Here is a 22,334-nt window from a genome sequence, read left to right as displayed (position 1 = left end):
CCCAATGATTCCGGCCATGAAAGTCTTCAACAACTAACCATGCCTACCTTGATTGCAAAACAGAGATGATAAATCGATATTACCACACAGCAAGACTATACTTGCCTCTCCAAGATGCCCTCTTGCATATCCATTAAACTGGGATGGGATATTACAACACTGGCAATGACTTGCAACAAACAGAGAAGAGCCGTAAAATGGCACTGGGGGAGAGGCACTTCTGTTTTTGGTTGCCTGGAAAAGGGCCAAAGTCCTTTAAGGTGATAAATCTAATAGGTCTATCTTTGATCCAACAACAAAGGAACAGCCCCACCTGGAGATGGGAAGTGGAAAGGCAGACAAAACCAAGCTAAGTAAGAGAACAAACTAAAATCAGATAATACTACTACTAATAATACTTTATTTATACCCCGCTACCATCTCCCCAAGGGACTCAGTGTGGCTTACATGAGGCCGAGCCCACAATACAACAATAATAAAGCAATAGTAAACAAACAATACAAAACAGTTAAAATATAACTCATAAGCAAAAATAAAAATAATGCAGTAACACAAGAAGCATTAAAAAACCTATGGCTAGGCCAAATGTAAAATTAAAATTTTAAAAAAATGCTGGGCATGAGCAAGGTAGGAGATAACTGGGATAGAAATTTTCGGAGGGGATAGGGCGTGCAAATCAATCCTAAATCAGTAATAAAGTGCATTTTGAGGACATATTGCTGAGAGTTTCATTTATTCTGGAAAGGCACACTGGAACAACCAAGTTTTCAGGCTTCTCCTAAAGATTTCCAGAGTTGGGGCATCCCAGATGTCCTTGGGAAGTGAGTTCCAGAGTTGAGGGGCCACCACCGAGAAGGCCCTCTCCCTCGTCCCCACCAATCGCGCCTGTGTGGGAGCGTGAGCAGGGCCTCTCCAGATGATCGAAGAGATCGTGTGGGTTCGTACACAGAGATGTGGTCACGCAGATAGGCGGGTCCCAAACCATTCAGGGCTTTGTAGGTAAGAACCTGCACCTTGAATTGGGACTGGAAAATGAACGGCAGCCAGGTTGACTGATCCCTGTAAGGAGCACCAGTTAACAACTTGGCTGCCGCCCGTTGAACCAATTGAAATTTCCAGGCCGTTTTCAAGGGCAGCCCCACGTAGAGTACATTACAGTTATTAGATAGATAGATAGATAGATAGATAGATAGATAGATAGATAGATGTTATATCATTAATGGTCATCATTAAACCAGATATTATTTGAAGATTTGTTCTCCTAATATTATGGAAGACAACAAAAAGCAAGAGGCCACTTTCTTCCGTATGGAACCCGCCCCCTCGTCGTAAAGGTCAAAGTGAATTTCATCTCACTAGACAAAAGTAATAATTCCACTCTATTCTGCTTTGGTCAGACCTCACCTGGAGGACTGTGTCCAGATCTGTGTCCCACAATTCAAAAGGGATATTGACAAGCTGAAAGATTTCTAGAGATGGGTGACCAAAATGACCAATGGCTTGGAAGCTGTGTGTCAGGGGGTTGGACTGGATGGTCCGTTGAAGTCTATTCAAGCTCTATGATTATAAAATCTCTCCAAAAGCCACAGGTCTTCCATAGTATGGAAAAGTTTACTTTTTTGACTATTATGCCCAAATCTGTCAAATCCAGCATGATTGCCAAGTCCTGGGAAGTGCCGCCAGCCAGATAACAAAAATGACAGATTTGCAAAATTCAAAATTTGATGCCTCAACAGATATTTCCATGATGATAAGAAGGGAATTAAGACACATATTGTCAGTTTCTATTGTCAAATATTGTATTCATCAAGCTAAGTGACTCATTTGTCATTAATAGTCTTTTTTTGAAGTAACATTTAGAGGAAAAATGTTTCATTAATCCTCATACCCTCCAACATTTCACAGATTGGAACTGGGAAACATGTGGCCAAACAACATCAGAGTGTCATTGAAATGGCAAAAGTAATAAATGAGAAATAATAAACAAATAGGAGAGACGGTAGCAGTTTGCTTTTGCTTGAATCTGCAGGAAAGAGCAAGATTCTATAACCTCTTTTCCTCTCCTCCTGATGAATTAACTGCTTAGAAAGATACACTGTTGAGTCCTAAAATAAATAATAATCATAACTTTATTTTTGTACCCCGCCTCCATCTCCCCAAAGGGACTCATGGCAGCTTATATACAGCACAATTTGCCTAGAACAACGCATAAAATAAACACACAATATAATAGAAGATAAAACTACTATCATATAAAACAATGATTTAAACACAAAACAGTGCCCAATAACATAAGGTGAGAACATGCCCAACTGTAACCAGGGTAATAGGATAGTGCAAGTTGTGGCTCATGAACTAGGGCAGTGCTCTCTCATTAATTGCGGACCATAGATGTTCTCAAAGGCTTGACCAAGCATCCAAGTCTTCATTTCCTTCTGGAAGGAGGACAGCGTGGAGGCCTGCCTAATCTCCTTGGGGAGGGTGTTCCAAAGTCAGGGGGCCACCACCAAGAAGGCCTTCTCCCTTTTCCCCACCAACAGCGCTTGTGATGGTGGCAGGACCATGAGGATGGCCTCCCTGGCAGGTCTTAACACTCACCCAGGAGACTTCTGACAGGCATGCCCATAACCTCAAAACTAAGATATCTAGGCATAAACATCTCGGCCAACAACTCCCAGCTCTTCAAGAATAACTATGAGCCAGTCTGGAAAAAAATTAAAGATGATCTGAATAACTGGTCCAAGTTAAAAACATCTCTTCTGGGAAAAATAGCAATAATTAAAATGAATATTCTACCTCGAGCTCTCTTTCTCTTCCAAAATCTTCCCATTGTACAAAATAAAGCTCCATTTAAGAACTGGAATAAAATAATAAGAACATTTATCTGGAGTGGAAAAAAACCCAGGATCAAGCACATACATATGGTGGATGCAACAAGGAGAGGAGGCCTAGGATTACCAGACTTGGCCCTCTACCATGACGCCTGCGCCTTGACCTGGATCAAGGATTGGATCCTCCTAGAGAAGAATAAAATACTAACGCTAGAAGGGTTCAACCTGCGGAAAGGCTGGCATGCCTACCTATGGCATGATCAAAGTAGGAAGGAAAAAAATTTCAACAACCATGTACTAAGAAGACCTCTATTGAGAACGTGGAACAAATATAAAAGAAAATTATACCCAAGTCAAACACCATTGTGGCTCTCCCCACTAGAAGGGGAACAAAGAAGGCTGTTAGGTTGGAGAACCTGGCCCACCTATAAGAACTCAACAAAGAAGAAAGAGGGCTCCCTCCAACTAAAATCGAGGGAAGAACTGGCCAAAGAGTTTCCACCGTTCTCATGGCTACACTATTTCCAGCTAAGGGAACATTTTAGTAAAGATCAAAAAGATGGCTTCATGGAAAAAGACATTTTTTGGGAAAAAGTTCTGAGGAAGGAGAAAAAAAACATAACTTCAATATATAACATCCTACTGGAAAGAGAAACAGAACAGGAACAGGTGAAAGAATGTATGATAAAATGGGCGAGAAACATCCGAAGGCCAATAAGACTGGAAGAGTGGGAACAAATATGGAAGAAAAAGATCAAATACACCTACGCGATTGTACTAAAGGAGAACTGGTACAAAATGTTCCACCGTTGGTATATGACGCCCCAAAGAATAGGTCAAATGTACAAATCAGCCAACAACAAATGTTGGAAGTGTGCAAACCAGGTGGGCACCTTTTTCCACCAATGGTGGTCGTGCCCCCTGGCGCAGAAATATTGGAGAAAGATTAATAAAATCTGCGAAAAAATCTTCAAAATCAAGATCAAGGATAGAGCAGAATGCTACCTACTGGGTATCTTCAAAGAAGAATGGGAACTAGGCACAAACGAAGATAAACTACTCACCTATTTAACTACGGCGGCTAGAATAGTTTACGCCAGTAAATGGAAATCCAAAGAAATCCCATCTGAGCAAGATTGGATAGACAAGATAATGGATATTAGGGAAATGGATAGTTTGACATACGCATTGAAGGAATCGAATGGTCGCCCTCTGAAGAGGACAGACTGGAATCCCTTGAATGACCTCCTTCAATACTAGAAGGAGGCCTAGATAAAGAACTAAACGAGAAGAGAGGACACTCAAAATAAGAAACAATCAAAAATGCAAAGAGATAGACTACAAAACAGAAGAATAAATAAAATAAATTTGACATCGCAAGCGGAGAAGGTAGACGAGGAAGTCCACCCCCCCTCCACTCCCCCCCTGTACCACCACCCCCCCCATTCCACCCCCCCCCCTCTCCTTCCCCCTTTTCCCCCACCCCCCTTTTACCCTTCCTTCCCAACCCCAACTTCCCTTTTTTATACAATATGTAAAAAAAGCCCACCCCCCTTTCTCTTCCCCCCCCCTATTTTTGTATTGTAAGTTATTAAAAAACCGTTTCAATAAAAAATATTAAAAAAAAAAAAAAACACTCACCCAGGAGAATAGGGGGGGATCCAGTCATGAAGATAGACAGGGCCTGAACTGTTTAGGGGTTTATAGGCAATGACCTGCACTTTGAATTGGGAGCGGAAACTTATCGGCAATCAGTGGAGCTGTTTTAATAGGGGGTTGTCCGCTCCCTATAATTAGCTCCAGTTAGCAATCTGGCTGCCAACTTTTGCATCGGTTGCAGTTTCCGAGACGTCTTCAAATGCAGCCCCACATAGAGTGCATTGCAGTAATCCAACCCGGATGTAAATAAGGCGTGAACCACCGTGGCCAAGTCAGGCCAAGTTCTCTAAAATATAGTGAAAGATGATTGTAATTATATAATTCCCAAAAGGTTGTTTAATTGTGCTGTTTTTAAAAATGTTTTTGTACAACATACAATATTTTGTAGCTATTTTCTTTTAGCTTATATTGTAAGTCACGTTGGATTCTATGTAGGAGGGTATTGAAGAAATAAATAAATAAAGGCTATAGACCTTGCCAAATTATAATCATAATGTTATGTAGCCATACCTTTAGTATCAAATAATTCCATACAAACAGTTATTCGTACTTTATCATTTATAACTGGTTTCTGCTAAGATTTGTTAGCAGCTAATACAACAAAAGAATGCAGTTTCCCATGAATAAGATAAATAACACAAGGTAAAAGTAAAATAGCTAGAGAATTTTTAAACTTTCCTTTGTTCTCTGCCCAGACTTGTAAGTTCTAAACAGTATATTAAAAAGCTTTTTGGCCCACTAAATAGAAATATGGCTGGGAATGCTTTATCTAATCACACATTTGCCCATTGCAAGTAATATTTAAAAGGTTCTGTTGGATTAGACCAAAAGCCTATGCAGTCCAGCAATCCCATATACACATTTCTTATCATAGAGGTAGTATATACAAGGGTTATCCAGAAAGTAAGGTTACATTTTAAAAAACAAATACAAAGAATGCATATATTTTAATAAAACTTACATGGATTGTAGCATAGGTATTATATTATTTTTCCACATAATCACCATTCAGTTCAATACATTTTGTCATCTGTTTTGATGCCTGTGTGATAGAAGTTTCCCTCCACCTTTTTCAGCCAGTTCATCACTTCGATTTTCACCTCGTCATAGTCAGAAAAGTGTTTACCACCAAGGTGTTCCTTCAATTTAGTGAACAGATGGTAGATTGGGGTTGTGAGAGGTGTGGCTTAAAACATCCCAACCAAATGAAGTCAACAACTCTTTGTTGCATGAGCGGTGTGCGGACGTTCATTGTCATGAAGGAGACAGATTCCCATCATCAGCATCCCACGACATTTGTTTTGGATGGCTCTGTGAAGTTTCTTCATGGTCTCACAATATGTTCCATACCCATTTTGTCACATGCTGCCTTGACATTACGTCCTCTCCATAAACTGATACCATTTCACGATGAATCGCAGTGGCGTTCATGCCCTTAGCATTTAGGTAGCATATTACCATGTGAACTTCATGCTTGTAGGGAAACAGAATGAGGACGCTCATCTCTAACCATCACTACAATGACAGTTGATGAGCCACTGGCGACTGGCACTGCTCATTTGCTTCCGCTGGCTTCCTACAACATGGCAGTGATACCAACTTCCCCCGAGAAAATTCCCTGCGAGAGCTATGTGCCTTGTAACCTTACTTTCTGGAAAACCATTGTATTTATTATATTATAGATAGCCTTATTTCCCATGAATTATTAGAGCAACCCCTCCCTACTGACATTCCGAAAAAAATTAAAAACCTGACTTTTTGAACAAGCCTTTGAAAATGCAATGTAATGGATGAATATGGAACCCAGGGAAAAATGAACATGGAACAGCTTGACAATGTGTTTGGAAAATGAGCTAATAGGAAGTTACTGGTGTTTTATGCTTTTTTACAGGGTTTTTATAATGTGTGCTAATTGTTTTTAATTTCGTTTTAATATTGTTATGTTCATTGTGGCATTGAATCGTGCCACTGTAAGTCGCCTTGACTCACTTTTGGGCTGAGAAAGGTGGCATAAAATGCAGTAAATAAATAAATTAATAAATGTGTTTAACTCCCCCATAAAGGTGTTGACACTCGCAATCACTCCTGTATATTATGGCTCTCTTAGCATTTTCATGAGAAACTAGAAGAATAGTGGTACTAATTCCACCCCGTTTTAAGAACTGTCTAGCTTCTATTTCCCCTAATGCAAAATCTAAGTCCTCTTAGTGGCCTGACTTAAAGGAGAAAGAAAACTGAACTTGATTGGGACACCTCGTCCCCATGTACTCCACCTTTCCTGAAACACTGCTTCTCTTTGCATGACATTAGGACAAATAGCTCAGACTTCTTTGCCTAAAAAAATAGAATTGCATCTCAGAGGCAGAGAATATCTTTGCCTTGTTCTCCAAGAGAGAGAAGATAATTAACCTCCTCAAATGGCCTTCTCCCTGACGAAGCAGTTCTGCAGCCAAAAAAAGTGAAGCAGGAGAGGGATGCTTGCTTTAAAATTTCAAAACGATTCATGCAGAAAGGTTTGTTGCTGTATGGAAAGCAGTATATATATTTATATACTCATGTATCAATCTAGAAATTTAAGTAAAAAAAATCACACACACCCAAAACCTGAATCCAGGGGTCAATGTGAATACTGTATCTTAACTCTTATGTTTGTTTGTTTGTTTGTTTGTTTGTTTGTTTTTAAAAAGCACCATCACCTTCTCTGAGTTGAGTGGCAAAAGGAAAGAGGTTAGGCCATCCCCTGAGAGCCTAAAGGAAGCACCTAGGGTCTCTACTCTCTCCAACATGGTGCCACTCCTGGCCTTTTCAAATGCTTAAGTGAGCAAATACTGGTGTAGCCAGGAGCCTGGCTCCCTGAGGTAGCATTGGTGCTTTCCCCTCTTGATGGACTTATTCATTGGTCATATCCAAACCTATAATGTGAGCTCCAAACCCTAACCATGACTTATACATGAGGTCAACCTATGCATATGTATACATAACAGCCTCCCAACTGAAAGCTCATAAAGAGATACCAGGAACTGCTTAGCTGTGAGCATGAAAGGAAGACTGAGAGGGTCGAAGACATTTTTTGAAGCTAACTAAGAACCTGCCCAAGAGCCCGTAGAGAGCCCCTTTCCTGCCTAATCTGCTTTATACATAATCATTTCCTAATGACAATGTCCTTGTTTGACCTCAGCAGGCTCAGGGACGAAGGCAGGCACTGAGGTTTCCTATCTCTCGACTACTATTGTGCACATTTAGTTAAGCAGCACAGACTTCTAATTACTCAGCACAATCCACATTCCCTGTAGACAGTCTCAAGAGGTAAAGAAACAGTTAAGGGATTAGATATACAGTACATAGAATGCCATACACCTGCAGTTTACCAAATCAAAGGAAATCCGGGGGGGGGGGGGGGTTGAGTTTGATTTGGGGGGGGGCTGAGTCTGATTCGGGGGGGGGGGGCTGAGGATCTACCCTAGCAAACCTTTTGTATCGTTATCCCAATACCCCCAAGCGTATGGGATATATTGAGCCAGGTGATCAGAATATGATATGAATAACATAACAGTTTAAATAATATAATAACATAACGTAACAGTTTAAATAATATAACATAACAGTTTAAATAATGTACCAGTAAGGCCTTCTCGAATCCATGGATAATGGGGTTGTATTGTAGTTTTCAAGTAAACTTGCAATCCAAGGCAAAGCAAGGAGGGATCATATCAGGGCTAAGGAGGAATTATAGGACCCTGCTGATGTAGCAGACCTAAAAATCTATCTAAGCCAGAACCCTGTTTCCAACAGTGGCTAAAACCAGATGCCAATGGAAAGACTAAAAACAGAAAGCATGGGAAACATCCCTCTTTCACTTATGTTCTCCAGTAGTCGGTATCCCTAGGTATACTGCCTTCCACCTCGAAGATAGCCTATGTCCACCACGACCGGTTACCACTGACATATTTATTTTCCAAGAATTTGTCTAACATCTATTCAAAGCCATCTAAGTAAACAGTAAAAGGTAAAGGTTTTCCTTTGACATTAAGTCTAGTTGTGTCTGACTCTGGGGGGTGGTGCTCATCTCCATTTCTAAGCTGAGGAGCCGTCGTTGTCCGTGGACGCCTCCAAGGTCATGTGGCTGGCAAGACTGCATGGAGTGCCGTTAACTTCCCACTAGAGCGGTACCTATTGATCTACTCACATTTGCATGTTTTCAAACTGCTAGGTTGGTAGAAGCTGGGAGCTCACCCTGCTCCCTGGATTCGAACCACCAACCTTTCGGTCAGCAAGCTCAGCAGCTTTACCCGCTGTACCACATGACCATAATTTTGTGGTGACTTTTACTATCTGCTGTACATGTGCATATTTTACTTGTTCACAACTACACTGCCATATAATACAGGTTGAACATTATATGAGCCTACACTGACAATATAATGTAGTTTCAAACTGCATAATATGGCAGTGTAGATGGAGCCTGTGGCTGCACATATTTCAACTAGACCTTGCTGAAAATCAAATAGCAAGTGTGGAAGTAGTTGCACATATGATAGAGACACCCATAAGCCTAGAGACCAAAGAAGCATGGCCTTTTCCTTAGCCACTTAATAATGAAATTGTTTTATGAACAGACCTCCATTAATGTTCAGGTTTGTTGCATAACAGCAAGCATGCTTGCTGTTATACAACAAACTGAGCACAAATATTAGCTCCAGTGAGATGCAGCGTTTGAGAGATTTGTGGGAGAGAAGTGCATTATGCAACAGGCCAACATTCCGCCCTCCGGTTTATCACATCAGTGGCTACGCTGTAGTCAGACAACATCTGGAGGCCTCCAAAATCCTCACCCACAGAATAGGCTGAAAGACAAATTCAGGCAAATTAAGAAGAGGGGTTATTTTTAAAAGCATGAGTAAGCCAACACAGTGTAATGGTGTGAGCACTGGACTATGAGTTTGGACAGCAGGGTTCGAATCCTTCCTTAGCCATGGAAACCCTTGGGCAAGTCACACTGTCTCAGCCTCAGAGGAAGGCAATCCCCTTCTGAACAAATCTTGCCAAGATAATAATGTGATAAATTCACCTTAGGGTCCTATGAGTCTGAAACAGCTTGATAGCACACTAAGGAGTAAACAGTAAAAGAAGTATTGCTGAACTAAGATCTGAAATGCTCAGAAACACCGGCACCAGCCATTTTTAATAGAACTGTATTGTAAACTGTTTTGAGGGTATTTGTTGTAATGTTTATTTATGTTTTAGTTAATTATGTCTTACTGACTATTCTGTTATATTTGTTTATCTCAGTGCTTAATCCTTCATAGTAAACTCACTGTTATTATTGTGCTCTATCGTGTATTTTGATATGTTTTTGATACGTTTTGTACTCTTTTAGGCATCGAATGTCTGCCTTCTTATGTGTAAACTGCCCTGAGTGCCCTCGGGGAGAAATGGCAGTATAGAAATAAACTATTATTATTATTATTATTATTATTATTATTATTATTATTAGAAACACAACAAGATTAGTAAAAAGCAAACAAGATCACTCTGCTGGTTTTTGTATTGGATCACACGTCAGACACTTCCCAAGTGTCTAGGACTATGTGAAGTATCGGCAAATAATGCACGCAGATCCCAGTAGGGTGGCCTTTTGCAGCTAACAGATGGTAATTTTATCATTGCAACTGTACTGTATTTTATACCTCTTTGCTATGTATATGCCAATAAAGGCTTATTGGATTGGTAATTTTGTCAGTGCCAATTGTGTCTAAGTTCAAGCCAAGGTCTTTAGGCACTGCACCCAGTGTGCAGAGCACCACTAAGACCACCACATTATTATATTTCCATATAGGAAGGGAAATTTAACTCAGGGCTTTTCTACAGAGCCATAAAAATCCTGATTATCTACTTTGAACTGGATTATGTGGCAGCATAGACTAGCTAAGATGTATAATTGCTCCAACAAACGTTGGAAATGTGGGAAAGAAAAGGGTACATTCTATCACAAATGGTGGATTTGCAGCAAAGTAAAAAATTACTGGAAACAGATCCATGTATATCTCGAAAAAATATTAAATACAAAATTCAAAATGACACTTTTGAATATGCCCAATGAAGAATTAGAAAGAAAATTTGGAAAAATTTTGTTTTGCACAACAGTGGCAGCTCGAATAGTATATGCTAGATATTGGAAAACCCCAGAGATACCTCCTTTAGAAGAATGGGGAAAATATATTACAGATATGCCGATAATGGACAAAATAACTGCATTATTAAGAGGAGAACTATTGGATAACTTTGTTAATGAATGGCAACCAATGATTCAACATCTTAATGTAAAATTAAACTAAAAATGTATATAGAGGATCCTATAAGATTGTAGACAAGGAGGAAGCGGATGTAAAGTAAGAGTCTATGATATTTTTATATGTATTATTTAGATAGTAGATTGTGACCCATTAAAGGAAATAGATTATCAGATAAATGACTATGGAACATTAAAAGATAGAAAGTATACCACTGTATGCAACAAACACTTGCAAATGTATGTATATTTAAACAAAATAAAAAATAATTAAAAAAGCAATAATGTGGATTATCTTCTTTGATACTCTGGATTATATGGCAGTGTAGAAGGGGCCTCTGAGAGGAAATGAAACATCAAGGAAAGAGTGCTAAATACAGTATTTCAGCATGTAGTTTTCTTCTTTTATGATTCAGGTGCCATGCTTCAGGATTAAGAAATCCAGCTGAACACTATCTCCCATAAAGTGGACCAAATTTCAGTGTATCGTTATTGAACAATTTCTCCAATCTTTCTTATTCAATCCAGGTAATTTGGATGAATATTTCAAAGCAAACATGAAATCAATGGTGAGAGAATTCTTCCAAAGCAAAAGCACACTGCACTACCTTATCTCTCCTCTTGGCAAGCCTTGAATGCTGAATCACGACACCCAGGCTGCCAAATACGAAGGAATCAGCTGAAATAAACTGAGACTTCTCCATATATTAACTGAAAAACCATCAGCCGGTGCCTGACAGGGGTTAATGAGGCCATAGAGGCACAAGGCCGAGAATCAAAGCATCATTTGTCTATTGGCAATATCTATCAAACCACAAGCTGCTTGCAGCACAAAAGACATACACAATCAACTCTTCCGCAGGTAAAAGATGTCAAGGTCATTATTTCTTTCAGTCAACTATGTCAGGGCCAATGAAGATTCCAGAAAATCTAGCTTTGAATCTGGATGATGATGATTGCTTCTGTTTTTCCAATGCTTGGCCCTATCATCTCACCCACTACTCATTCCTTTATTCCGATTTTCACCTGCCAAGATGGCAGTTTGTCGTTTTCTACAGATACAATTTATTACAAATTATCTATAGTCATGGATAATAGAGCACCGTCACACCTTTGCTAACAGAGACTAAAGAGCTTTTTGAATACAGGTAGGGAAGGTGAAAATATGGGAAATGAGACAAACAATGTGGTTCATACCGAATTTGCATGAAAAGATGTATGTGTATGAAAGTGCATTCAAGTTCCCTGTTAGCTTATGGCAACCCCATGAATTTAATAGGGTTTTCCTAGGGAGGGAATACTCACAGAGGTATTTTTGCCAGTTCCTTGCTTTGAAATATAGCTCACTACACCTGGTATTCATTGGCAGTCCCCCATCCACATACTAACCAGGGCTGAACCTGCTTAGCCTTGGAGATCAGACAGGATCTTTTGCTTTTAGGGACTCTGAGGGCAATTTAAAAATGGTTGTAATTTCATCAGGCTTTGTGGCCATCCAACAATTAAAAATTGGATAGATACATACTATGCTTTCAGGAATTGCTACCAGAATTTGCATACGTTCCTTTTCCCATTCCTTTTTCCTCCAGTATCAGGTAAATAAGACTATGAGCATATTGGGTTTTTTAATGTCTATCCAGGACTTGGAAAATGCCAGACCATAAGTAATTATAGTCATGACTTTTTCCACATGAAACACATAGAGGCCGTCAACTCTAATGGTGGAGGACCACTACTTCTGTCTGCTGCCAGTCAGGCAAAACAGCCAGCAGGCAGGAGAACAAGCAATGTGCTTTATCTGCCCACTGACCCGCCAAGATCAATGGTGTGAAAAACAGGAACCCCTTCCAAGCTGGAAAGTGGGACCTCTGGCAACTCTGTTCCTCTGGTGATCATGTTCCTCTCACTTGCCAGGGTTGCTCACTGGCCAGCTGAAGGAAAAGAGGTAGTGTTGCACTGAATTCACCTTTGCTCTACACAAGAATCCAGTATTACTAACTAAACAGTATATTGAATAAAGCAAATTAAAAAGGCAAAAAGGCAAATGGCAATATAAAAGTAATGTCCCAATAAGCAATAGGAAAAGGGCTATTAAAAGGTAATAGTCCATACTTCAGCGTTCTGGTCAAAAGTGACAAGGTACAGGGAAAATCAGTAATCAAAACTCCATAACCAGGAACTCAGGAACTTCTTCCAAAACATGAATCCATGAACATGAGCATAAAACATTCCCAAAGAGCTTAAACATAGACTTGAACATGGAACAAGACCAAGGTATACATGGTAAGGCAGCAATGTCTGGTCCAACCCTTTTCGTAAACAACACTTTAATTTAAGGATCACAAAGCCATGAAGTCATGGCTTTGACACCTGCTCTGTTGCTTCTAGGATTTCTCACACTGTTGTTTCAAGGATTTCTTACGAAGTCTTTGTGACCTCCATAATCTGGCTCCCTCCTCCTGGTAATCAAGCCACAAACTCCTACTAACCTTAGGTGTTTTCCCAGGGAAAAGATCTCTACCTTCCAACTCCTTATCTTCCAATGCCAAGGAATGACTAGGGGAAAGGTTCTCCCTATCTTCTGATGCCACAGCATCTCCATCTCCGCTCTGCTCTGAAGCTGTTTCTCTCTGACCAGACACAGACCCATTCTTCCAGACAGAATCGTGACCTAAAATTCCCTCATTTCCCACACTGGAAAGCCCATCAGTCCTCACAACCTCTGACTGAACAATCCATTCATCTTCAGCCTCTGGCTGAGTCACAACAGGTAGGCAGAAAGATATAGCCAGCTGAACTCCCACAACCTACATCTCTCTCCTTCACTTTTTAGCCATAAATGGTAAGGAACATTAGACTGAAGGACGTGGAAATTGAGCTCTTTAACCAACCAGTTTTCAGAGGGACCTTGGTATCTACACCAGGTCCTGGTCCTGGCCCTCATCTTCCTGCTCCCTTTTGCTTTATTGTTTTGTTGTGGTTGTTGTGTTGTAACTTCAACTATTTCCCAACTCATGGTGGCACTAAGATGGATCTTTTTCAGGGATTTCTTGGCAAGATTTGTTTAGAGGGTATTTCTCCCTGCCTTCCTCTGGGGTTGAGAGAGTGTGACTTCTCCAAGATCACTCAGTGGATTTCCACACCTGCGCATAGGCTGTTTTGCGCATATACAAACAAAACCTATGGCTAGTTTGAGGATGGGGTCCTATTTTTGCATCACTTGTATTTTTAAATGCTCAATAGAAGGCAGATAGTACCTCTGCACATATTGTACTCAAGCCCTCCACATTCACTGGGACTAGCATTTAGGACCCCTGAAAAATAGGGAAGAAATGAATTACAAAATGCTATATATTTTTTCTGTATCTGAGAGAATACCTCTCTAGAAAACTCTAGGTCTAGAAGTTGACCACTGAGCTATGCTGGAGGAAGTTAACAATAGTCACACTGGAGGATCTAGAGATCAATCAGATTTGTGAATAATCAAAATATCAAAAGTTATACCCTCAAATGAGGAAGGCCGACTGTGGCTTTTGGACTTCAGCTCCCAGAATCCACAACTGTTGGCTATGCTCACTGGGATTTTGGGGAGCTGAAGTCCCACACCTCAGCTCCCAGATTAAGAACCATTGTGTTAAATCCAAAGCAGTCCTCCTGCTGTCCTGGCTGATTTCTTCTACAATGTGAAAGGAACAAGAGTTTCCGACGTAATGTCTGCCTCTTGTTTCTCTGAGCACTGCTAAAATCCAAAGCTTGGAAAATTTTGCTTTTCTGGGTCTCAGCCTCCTGAATGTCACCAAAAAAAAGTAACATTACTGAGCTCTGTTTAGATCCAAGTATGGGCTCTGCAATTGGTTCTTTTTTATTACAGGACAGAAGGGGGAGAATGTCTTCACTTTAACCTTGCATTTGCTTAGGAGGCATTATATAAACACTTATGTAATCTCAGAGTCCTAGGTTTTCTCAGGGACAAAGCAGATATGACGTTGAATGCATCTTTGCATTTCTCATGCATCATGTGTTTAAATTTATAAAGAGCTACTGATATTTTACAAATAGCTACCCAGAAGTAAGGAGGAAGAGTTTAACCTTTTCCTTCCCCTGTTATAGACAGATGAAAACTCTTACTTGCAGTGGAAGGGAAATTCCACTTGCTGTCAAAATGAGTGTTTCTCCTTATGCCAATACCAACTTCAAAAGATCAAGACTAGCCAGAACTGCAGAAGATCCGGACAAGTTAAAGACCTTCTTCTCATTTGCAACAATCTTCAAAATCCTCATCCCTTCCCTTTCTCTTTCTCAATCACACCAAATGCTCTGCAACAGCAATTAGCATTTTTGAAAAATGTCTATTACCTCCAAAGGCACATTTAATGGGCTTCGGGAATATCCCAGCAAACCAGACTATCTCATGATCCATCCTCCAGTTCTCATCTGTCCTAACTTGTACTACTAACCCAGAGGCATAGATTGCTATTCTGGAACACCATGGAATCTACAAGCCCAGAATAGTAAAAATAAAGATTTCCCCTTGACATTAAGTCTAGTTGAGTCTGACTCTGGGGGTGGTGCTCATCTCCATTTCTAAGCCGAAGAACCAGCGTTGTCCATACACACCTCCAAGGTCATGTGGCCAGCATGACTGCAAGGAGCACCATTGCCTTTCCACAGAAGTGGTACCTATTGATCTACTCACATTTGCATGTTTTCAAACTGCTAGGTTGGCAGAAGCTGGGGCTAACAACGGGTGGTCACCCCACCTGCAAATTCAAACCATCAACCTTCTGATCAGCAAGTTCTGCAACTTGGCAGTTTAACCTGCTACGCAATCGCAGACCCTCACAAGCCCAGAATAGAGGCTGGCCAATGACAGTCTGGAGCTATAGTCCAATAAAGTAACTTTTCCAAGATCCATTTTTCCAACATGCCTTAGTTTCATTTTTATTGCTGCTATCTGTTTTTAATCTGATTTACATGGATACAAGATAGGCAGCAAGATCTTGAATTACAATTACTATTACACACTTGTTCGTATCTGAGTTTGTTTTTGCCTGTTTTACTAAAATTTGTAAAACCACCCTGGTTTTACAGTATAGAAACACCTATAAACACCTATAAATAAATAGAATTATTACTTTCCAGGTTTTAGACATACTAGTTATTAGATGCATCATAGAAGTACTACTAGTACTAGTCATCATTATCGTCACCATCACCAATCATCTAAAATAGAGTGACACTATAGTCTATAGTCCTAGTGACATCAAAGAAGGAGACTTAACCTAGCATCAGCCTTTGTGGTACAAATGGAAAAACAACCAAACATACTTTGACTTTGATGTATAAAAATGACATTTGGTTTAGAACTATATATCACACTTCCATAAAGTGCTGCAATTTCAATAACTACCTACTGCTTTTTTGGATAGGGTGTTTAATAATTTTCCATCAGACCAAAGTCTTTTTATTTGTAACTCGGGTAAAATTGAGGGTATTCGTCAGTATTTTTTAATATTCCTATTGCATAAGTCCCTAAACTATAAATTCCATTCCTATATTCTTTGCTGTTGAGCAAAGAATTTCCCAATGAGAACATTTTTAGTCTGACGACTGACCATTGTAGTTATTGATTGTAATTGCTGTTTTAATGTTTTACTGTAATATGAATTATGATGTTTTATTGATTGTATGTGATATTATGGTTGGAAACCAGTCTGAGTCCCTCAAGAGAGGTGAGAAGGCCGGTATATAAAACTTTTAAATAAACAAATAAATAAATTTGTATATTGTTACAGGACATCAATACTACTATGCAGGTTGCAAAATTTGCTCTGACTGAGAAACAAAAAATAAGAACAAAAATAAGCACCAAAAAAATTAGCAGGGCAAAAAGAATGTTGCCTTTTCTTTCTAAGCCTTTGTGTCTAGAAAACCCTGTAACATTAATGGGTTCTCCATAAGTTGATAAGAAATTCGAAGGCACAGAGTCATAAATGTATGCTTTAAGCTGGATGGGGCTTAATCTATTTTAGTAGTAGAAGGGAAAGTTTATCATACATTTCAATTTAGTTGTTTTAGTAATGTTAGTTACTTTATAAATTGGTTTCTGCTTGGCAAATGTAAATGATATACTGAGTTAATTCTGTAATCTGATTTCTATGTGTATTTTACATTTATGTACAAAATTGTGATGCCCTAGGCTACAAACATGACATATTTATAATGTGTTACTTTCAAGCTCTGGAACGAACCAACACAATCAGAAATACTGCAATCACTATCCTGTTTATTGTCCTATATCAGATGCTATTTTGAGTCGCACCACTCAACAACAATGAAACAACTAAAAATTAGAAATGTCTAATTTCTGCATTTCATTTCTCCAAGGACAGGAATTCAAACAGCATTCCTTGTTTTCATGCCCATTCCAGCTTTCACGCATACATCCGTTCCAGCCTACCACTGCTGTCTTATAGACAGCAAAATCAAAATTCTCACTGCTGTCGCAGTCAGTTTGCATTCCCAAATCTGCAGCTGCTGAAAGTCTGGCTGTGTGCACCATTTGCGACTGGGGTAAACTTCCGTAAAAGTAATAATAGGCTCAAATCCACATCTTCTCCAGATGCTTGGCTGCAAAATCAGCAGTTGGCTTCACTATTTCATAAAAGTTCCTCCCATAAGATTTTCCCCAGAATTTGATAAATATATTTCTTGAACTGGAAAGAAGTTAGTGGCCATGTTGGTACTTTCACCCTACTGTTATTAGTTTACCTGTGATTTGACATGTTCATACTCTTCTGTCCCACGTGGAACACTCCGTAGAGAAGTGAGGTAGTCAAAGGTGATAACTGCTGTCTGCAATACAATCCAGAAACAAAATTATGAACAACATATCATCTTCCCTAGTGATCCTCACTTTTTATGATAAAGGATTTGACATCTGACTTCTCAATTCAACTATCAATAGTTCCCATATTGTTAAAGCATATAGTTAAAGCAATGGTATTCTCCGTAGTAACTTATGGATGTGAGAGCTGGACCATAAGGAAGGCGGAGCAAAGGAAGATAGATGCTTTTGAACTCTGGTGCTGGAGAAAAGTTCTGAGTGCCTTGGACCACAAGAAGATCAAACCAGTCCATACTCCAGGAAATAATGTCTGACTGCTCATTGGAGGGAAGGATATTAAGAGGCAAAGATGAAGTACTTTGGCCACATCATGAGAAGACAGGAAAGCTTAGAGAAGACAATTATGCTGGGGAAAATGGAAGGAAAAAAGGAAGAGGAGCCAAGCAAGGGCAAGATGGATGGATGGTACCCTTGAAGTGACTGGCTTGACCTTGAAGGAGATGAGGGTGGCCACAGCCGATAGAGAACTCTGGCGTGGCCTGGTCCATGAGGTCACGAAGAGTTGGAAGTGACTGAACAAATAAAAAACGAAAGTTCTCATATCTACCTAAAATCATATTCAAGTCTCCAAGCTCCATGTGTATCCTAATTCATATATTTACCTTTCTATCAAAACCTTTGATAGTGGGCTATGTTAAATACAAGCTTCCAAAGTGAAGTTTGGCCCAAAATATATTGAGGAAGCAAACATAAAGCCTCAAATCGCAACCTGTTAATAAAGCGGGCCTGTAGAGCAACATTTTTTTTAAAGTTAGTTCATCTGAACCCCAGGGAGCAAAGCACAGAAATGACCAGGTTGAAACTTACTGTGGCAACGGCTCTGCCTACTCGAACAACACCAAAATCATTGGGATCCAGTTGCTTTTTGCTGTACAGATAGAAACCAGTGGTGGCGGCAGCTGCTACTGTGGCAAGTGATGCAAGTTTTAAAGCCCTTCTGGCCATAGCAGCCAACACTGTACAGAAATAAAGTAGGCGTCATTACATGGAGAAGAAAAGTGAAAACAGGAGTGATATTCTAAAACGATTCTGCAATGCATCTCAATGTTTAAAATAGGGAATGTATGACCTGCAACACAAGGGCCACAAATGATTCAAAAAGCAGAAACCCATGAATGGAGGTCCTTTCATTTCCCGATGTTTTTGGCATTAATCTCCCATTAGCCCCAGCCAGCATGGCCAATGCAAACAGATGATGAGAGCTGGAGTGCAAAAGTATCTGGCATGCTAAAGATCTCCAGCTCCTGGGATAAAATCTGGCCTGCTCATCTATCTACTTTTGTCTCCTGTGTAAAATCAGCACAACTAATCCACCGTTAATTGTTCCCAACCAAATAAATTGCAAAGCAAAACCAATACTAGAAATAGAAAGGATACTGTATAGCAGAGCTTTCCAAACATTTCATGTTGGTGACACACTTTTTAGACATGCATCACTGTATAACACAATAATTCAGTTTTCAGTTTTGTGGGCCCCTGGTGACACAGTGGATTAAACCGCTGAACTGCTGAACTTGCTGACTGAAAGGTTGGCAGTTCGAATCCAAGGAGCGGGATGAGTTCCCACTGTTAACCCCAGATTCCGCCAAACTAGCAGTTCAAAAACATGCAAATGTGAGTAGATCAATAGGTACCACTTTGGCAGGAAGGTAACGGTGCACCATGCAGTCATGCTGGCAACATGACCTTGGAGGTGTCTACAGACTACACCGGCTCTTCGGCTTAGAAATGGAGATGAGCACCACCCCCAAAGTCAGACGCAACTAGACTTAATGTCAAAGGGAAACTTTTACCTTTTATAGCTTAAATGAGAGCAAAAAAGGGTTTTCATAAAATATGCATATGCAAATTTGCATATTGATTTTGAAATCATTTCTCTGGTTTTAAGAGAAATACAATAATCCCATTACAGTGCAGAAGCTTCCAGCTTGTGTATCTGCTTAGTCCACTATCAAGGTGATAAGATATGCATGTGGAGGAATGTTGTACACAAGACAAACTCTACATTCCACATTGTAATAATACCTTTAGCATTGCTCAAATTTATCTCACTTCTTATGGCTCTTTATCTTTGAATCAGACTTTAAACTGAACTTGAGTAGCCCTTCAGAGAGAATAATATTATCATATCCACGACCATTGGTCATGACAGATCGATTTTTTTGCAAGTTGAAGTCCAAACATCTGGAGGGCCTAAGCCTTCAAACAGTAGAAGTCTTCAAAAGGGATTTTGTGAAAATATAAAAGGAAAAAAGAAGTTAGAATGAATGCCTCAGAGCTTTACTGTAAGGCACTGGTGTATTACTGGCATGTAAATGAGTTGACATAATATTAATGGGAGGAATGGTAAACGCCCATCAGTCACGCAATAGGCGTCTAATGCCAGAAGTCCTGGTGAATTCAGTTGAGCCTAGTATCACAAAATATGCTTGGGATCTCAGTGCTGATATATCTGCACCCCATTATAAGACTCTTAGGCGGCAATAAGTCTTTTGCACCCTGGAACAACTGACACTCTACATCCTTGAATCACGAGATGCACAGGATTCTTCCAACCCCACTTTCCACAGTGTGGCATATGCAGTTATTTGGACTCAATTAAATCCTATAAATCTAGCAATAATACTTCAGACACAGTCATGATTGCGCAATTTATCTGCAGCTTAAATTGTGTAATGGTAGAGAAAAGAAATAACAGATCCTTCTTGCAAAGGCGCACGGATGATTAAAACTATTACCATATCTTTTTAATTGGACATAAGTAGAGCCATTTATAACAGATCAGTCTAAAGGCCTATCTAGACCCATAGTAACCAACCAGCTTATGATAAGTCTACATGCATGACATGAATGCAATAGCAGCCTTCTCGTGCTCTCCAAAAACTACCAATAAGAAATCTTCTGTCTCTGATAAATGTAAATTCTATTGTATTTTCAATATCACATGATGCTTCTCTGCGCAGAGAAACGATTCTTTAATCAAAGGGGGAAAAGACATGCAGATAGGTGCAACCAATGCTTTACATAAAGAGTGTAGAAAAGTTATTCTTTAGGATTTTTCAGATGTTAGGAGCAATCCAGAAAGCATCCCTTCCAAATTCCGTTTCTGCATACATATTCTAAAGTATAATTAAGCAGTATGGTGCACATGCACAGAGTGAGAGAGAGCATGTAAGACTGGAGGGAGGCTCGCACCAGCGAGTCCCTTCAAGGCAGAGGAAAAAGGGCCCACATGACAGTGGCCCAGCAGCATCCATCATTGTTTGGGTTCACAGTGCTCTCTGGATGTAGATGAACTACATCTCCCCTAAATCACTGTCAATTCCTCCCAAATCCCTCCAGTATTTTCTGTTGGTCATGGGGGTTCTCTGTGGGAAGTTTGGTCCAATTCTATCATTGGTGGGGTTCATGGGGCTCTTTGATTGTAAGTGAACTGTACATCCCAGCAACTGCAACTTCCAAATGACAAAATCACACACACATCCCAACCCCACCAGTATTCGAATGTTTGTGCCAAATGTGGTCCAGTGAATGAAAATACATCCTGCATATCAGATATTTACATTACGATCCATAACAGTAGCAAAATGACAGTTATGAAGTAGCAACAAAAATAATTTTATGGTTGGGGGTGACCACAACATGAGGAACTGTATTAAGCGGTCGTGGCATTAGGAAGCTTGAGAATCACTGGGCTAAGGGCCAGTCAGTCATTACGAGCAGCAAATCTATGCTTGCAAATACTAATTACAGTTAGGGAAAAACAGAACTATTTTAATGAACCATCAAACTACACTTAATTAAAATTAATTTCTGAGGACAAACATAATAATCCTGGTTACCTTCTGAAGAACAACAAAACACATTTTTCAGGTCTAGCTCTAAATTTAAAGAAGGCAAAACTATGGATGTTGGAAGTGTTCTGAGGCAGTGAACTCCAATAATGAAACCTTGTGCGATCAAAACTACAGTCTTACTTATATCTATTTATTTACTATTTATTTATTTACTATATTTATATCCGCCCTTTTCAACCCTGAAGGGGACTCAGAGTGGCCTTACAATAAGAAGCAATTCAATATCCTCAACAGACAATAGAAATTAAACATGTACATTAAAAGCAAAAATTAAAAACAAACATTAAAAACATATTTTTAAAATCACGTAATCCGAGGACATAGTCAAATCTGTCCTGGTGTTATTGCACATAATTCTACTTCACTTATTGCACTGAACTGCTGGCCAAAGGCTTGGTCCCACAGCTATGTTTTTACTTGGTTCCTGAAGGTCAGGATGGAGGGGGCTGACCTGATTTTTCTGGGGAGCGAGTTCCATAGCTGAAGGGCCACCATTGAGAAGGTCCTGTCCCTCATCCGCACCAACAACACCTGCGAAGGAGATGGGACCGAGAGCAGGACTTCCCCAGATGATCTTAATCTCCAAGAAGGTTCATAGAGAGAGATACGTTCGGGCAGATAAGTGGGCCAGAAACCCTTTTGGACTTTATATGCTAAAGCCAACACCTTGCATTGTGTTCGGTAGCAGACAGGCAGCCAGTGGAGCTGACGTAACAGGGGAGTTATGTGCTCTCAGCATGCCGTTCCGGTGAGGAATCTGGCTGCCGTCCATTGGATCACTTGAAGCTTCC

The 22,334-nt window shown here is 39.9% G+C and overlaps 1 protein-coding gene across 3 annotated transcripts in view; it reads right to left on the bottom strand.

Annotated features, from left to right (window-relative positions):
• Positions 1-22,334, bottom strand: part of ADCK1 (aarF domain containing kinase 1) — a 167,190-nt gene that overhangs the window by 140,442 nt on the left and 4,414 nt on the right. For all 3 annotated transcript variants that reach the window (XM_060757733.2, XM_060757740.2, XM_060757745.2), the window contains exons 2-3: positions 18,494-18,642; positions 17,551-17,634 (exon numbers count right to left, since the gene is read on the bottom strand). In XM_060757733.2, coding sequence (XP_060613716.2) covers positions 17,551-17,634; positions 18,494-18,631 — 222 coding nt within the window. In that variant the 5' untranslated portion in view covers positions 18,632-18,642. The remainder of the gene's footprint in view (positions 1-17,550; positions 17,635-18,493; positions 18,643-22,334) is intronic.

This window comes from Anolis sagrei, chromosome 1, assembly GCF_037176765.1.
Source record: "Anolis sagrei isolate rAnoSag1 chromosome 1, rAnoSag1.mat, whole genome shotgun sequence".
Taxonomy (NCBI): domain Eukaryota; kingdom Metazoa; phylum Chordata; class Lepidosauria; order Squamata; family Dactyloidae; genus Anolis; species Anolis sagrei.
This window is presented reverse-complemented; position numbering and strand designations above follow the sequence as displayed.